The following is a 3,601-nucleotide window of genomic DNA, read 5'->3' as shown; positions in this document are numbered from 1 at the left end:
CCTCACACCAGTCAGAATGGCTAAGATCAAAAATTCAGGTGACAGCAGATGCTGGCGAGGATGTGGAGAAAGAGGAACACTCCTCCATTGTTGGTGGGACTTCAAGCTTGTTTATTTCATTCTTATGTTGTGCTCTGTTCATTTGTTTTGTAAAGTATAAACATTGTTTATATTTTAATAACACTAATACTGATTAAAAAAATCTCCTAATAATCTTTTGTTATCTTCAGATCTATAGAAATAAAAACACTGCTACAACTTACTAGTAAGCATAGCTTTTTTACTTTTATTTTTAGAAATAGTGTGGGTTAGGGTAGAGAATTTATGAAACATGTTTAATATGACAATTCCTTAATATGTTTGTTTTCTATGTCACAGGACTTCCTTGATGAACATTATGATATTCCCAAAATATCTATGATAAATAACGTCATACATAATAATGAAGGTTATGGTGTTGTTTTGGTGAAGCCTACAATTTTCTGTGATCTACAGGAAAATGCAGAAGATGAAATTAATGGTATGCTATATTTAGTAATTTAATTTTAAAGGATGTAAATGTATTTACTAATTGAATATAAAAATAGATCTAGTTTACTCTATTTCAGCACCAAATTCTGATGAGGATTTTGGTTTTCTCCCTCAAAAATATTGCTGAAAGTCTAAGGATATAGCTTGTAGAGTGCTGGCCTAACATGCACAAAACTGTAGATTCATTCCCAACATTTCGGGGTTAGAAGCAGGAGGATTGAAGTTCAAAATTATACTCAGCTACAGAGAATCAGAGATCACTTTTCAAAAAAAAAGAAAGAAATTTGAGTATGCTTGGTCATAGAGATAGAACAAGGTCAGAGAGAATGGTGAAGCCATTATTGAATCTAAGCTTGGAAGATACTTTCAAATTTAGCTTGTTCATCTGTTCATTCGGAGCTTCAGTGTGGTTCAGTAAGTCTTCTTGGCTTCTTGTGTATAAAACAAAATGACTTCCGTAGATATTTGTGGAGGATAGAAGTAGGAAATGAATTTTCTAAGTTTGAGGTTTCTTTTGCCTTTTCACTGGTAAATGTAAGTTTCTCTCTGTTACCATTTTTCCTGACAGAAAAGGTAAGCACACACAATGGAAATTTGTAAATCTCAATCCACTGATATAAATCACTTTTAAATATTAGACATAAATAAGTGAAAAGTGTTAACATGGCTATGGAAATTTTGAAGTGGTTTAAAGAATAGGCCTTGTCATCCTTCAGGAGCCATTCCACTCATGACAGGACAAAGAAAAATTTAGATGTATGTTGAACAGAATCTTACCTTGAAAGCTCTGGTGGAAGAATCTACTTCCAAGGTTATTCATGTCATTCATTTGCAGAATCCGTAGTACAGATTTTAGGACTAAGGTCTGTCTTGGCTGGAATCATTCTGTAGCCCATTGATTGCGATACACAGATTCAAGCTAATTTCTTATGCTTTGAATCTTCAACAACCAGCTAGGGAAACAATCATGAGAGTGTCCGGAGCTATCTAGGAAAGGCTAAGGCTAGCAGATGACCTTTCCCAATGTGACCCACCATTTTTGCAATAGTCTATGATGGGTGAGCTCTGAGAGGCAAGGTCCCTAGACACTTCATCTCAGGATTGCTTCTTGCAGCTGATATACCTTTCCTGTCACTATGTAATAGCCTAAGGATTCCTGTGCATTAACCTACCCTAATGAGCAGATTTCCTGCAGATCAACATAAAGGTGAACTTTCATTATTGTTGTTTAGATGAATTAATGATAGAATTTCTGATTTGATTCAAATAATTTTAGGAAGAAAGTTTTAAGATGGTTTTATTTGTTTTACTAAAAATATGTAAGAAAATTAGAATCACGAATGAAATACACCCACTCCTCATAAATAGTAAGTAAAAGCTGCATAATAAGCAATACAATGAACTTTTATAATTACACTACAAAAACATATATGCTTGGGGCAAATTTGTGTTAAAGCAAAAACATTCAGGTGCAAGGATGAAGCCACAAGGGTGCACTATGATAAGGCAAAGCCATGTAAAAACTTTTGCTTTGAACTTATAATGAGCTTACAATATGAAACAGTTGCTTTGTACTTGTTATTAATACTTCTCTGTAGCTCCCCTTTCATGTAACATTTTATCTATGAGGTAATTCTTCTTACATAGAGAAATTTTTGGCTAAAAAGCTATTAAAAAAAAAAAAGCTGAAAGTAATAAAGGCAGATGGTGTAGCTAGTTTCCACTTCACCTGGTGTGTGTGTTGTCTGTGTGAGTAGCTTTTTTCCTTTCCTTTCTTTCCTCTCTGGTTCAAAAAAAGGTAATGAGCTTTCTGGCCAGTGAGAGGCTTCTTAGCTGGCTGGCAAGAGAAAAAAGCACTAGCAATAAATCCTTTTCATAATTGCCCAGCACTTATTCAAGCACAGAGAGTTAAAGCAAAAAGAAGTCAGTGGTTTTCATCCAGAAAATAAGCAAGAGAGTGTTAAGTTTCCAGAAGCCATCAGCTTCTAGCCCCCAGTAGTTAGAGTTACAGAGCTGGAGATCATCAGTTTTGGCTTTCATCTAACTCTGTGTGCCACCTCAACTCTAAACCCAAGAAGGCCAGGGCAGGCCACCAGCATGAGAGTACACTCTTGAGGATGGGAACTAGCTGGTAGATTATGAGTTTATTTAACAACTTGCTCCCAATGCATAGCTTAGCAGATAGAAAATATCTAGGAAAATATCTGTCCAGTGACTGAGATTTTAGGATGAAGAAGGTAAACAAAGTTTAAAATTGATGACTCTATTAACGTTATGAAACTTTGCAAGAAGATCCAAGTAGCTACTCATTGAGATTCTTATAGTAAAGAAATCCTATAAACTCTTGGCAGAAAATACTTGAATCCAAAAGACTGTATTAGAAATATCTCCTTGTTTGTTTAAACTGTATATTTAACTTCATTATAATTTGTTTCCTCAGACAATATGGTTCAGAAAAATAAAGAGGCAGATGTCACTGAAGGATTAGATCTGGAAGAAATGCTTCAGTGTGTGGCTAGCAAAGTGGAGCCTTATGCCACAGCTGACTTTAATGAACAAGCTAAGGGAAATTGTGAAATTATAAATGAACTACTTGCTATTTCCATGCAAAAAGGCCGGATGAAGAAAAGACTGAGTGAACTTGGGATCATACAAGCTGATGACAACATAATGTCACAGGAGATGTTTATTGAAATTATGGGGAACCAGTTTAAGTGGAACGGCAAAGGGAGTTTTGGCACATTTCTTTACTAGCTACAATGATATCAATAGCTCACAAAATACTGTATTTTGAACATGTCTTAAGCATGCTGCTTATATACTTTGCTTCATTTTCTTCATGGCTGTATATTATATAAAGTGTACTTGATTAAGCTTGTGTGAAATGTGGATTTATTTCTATGTACATGTATTACATACAAAACACACCTTTGTAAGAAAGCCACAAAAAACATAAAATATGACTGTAGGTGTAGCTCAGTAGTAGAGCATTTGTCTAACATGTCCAAGGCCCAATGCCCAAGGTTCAATTCCCAGCTTTCCCCCTCACTTCCCTCCCCAAAATAAAGAA

At 35.2% G+C, this 3,601-nt stretch overlaps 1 protein-coding gene across 1 annotated transcript in view; it reads left to right on the top strand.

The window, feature by feature from the left end:
* Shcbp1 (SHC binding and spindle associated 1) overlaps positions 1–3,368 on the top strand; it is a 34,554-nt gene extending 31,186 nt beyond the window's left edge. The window contains exons 11-12 of the mRNA XM_021219675.2: positions 379–520; positions 2,972–3,368. Coding sequence (XP_021075334.1) covers positions 379–520; positions 2,972–3,285 — 456 coding nt within the window. The 3' untranslated portion in view covers positions 3,286–3,368. The remainder of the gene's footprint in view (positions 1–378; positions 521–2,971) is intronic.
* Positions 3,369–3,601: the final 233 nt, after the last annotated feature.

This window comes from Mus pahari, chromosome 19 (genome assembly GCF_900095145.1).
Source record: "Mus pahari chromosome 19, PAHARI_EIJ_v1.1, whole genome shotgun sequence".
NCBI classification, from domain to species: Eukaryota; Metazoa; Chordata; class Mammalia; order Rodentia; family Muridae; genus Mus; species Mus pahari.
The sequence above is the reverse complement of the archived record's forward strand: the minus strand, read 5'-3'. Positions and strand labels throughout refer to the sequence as shown.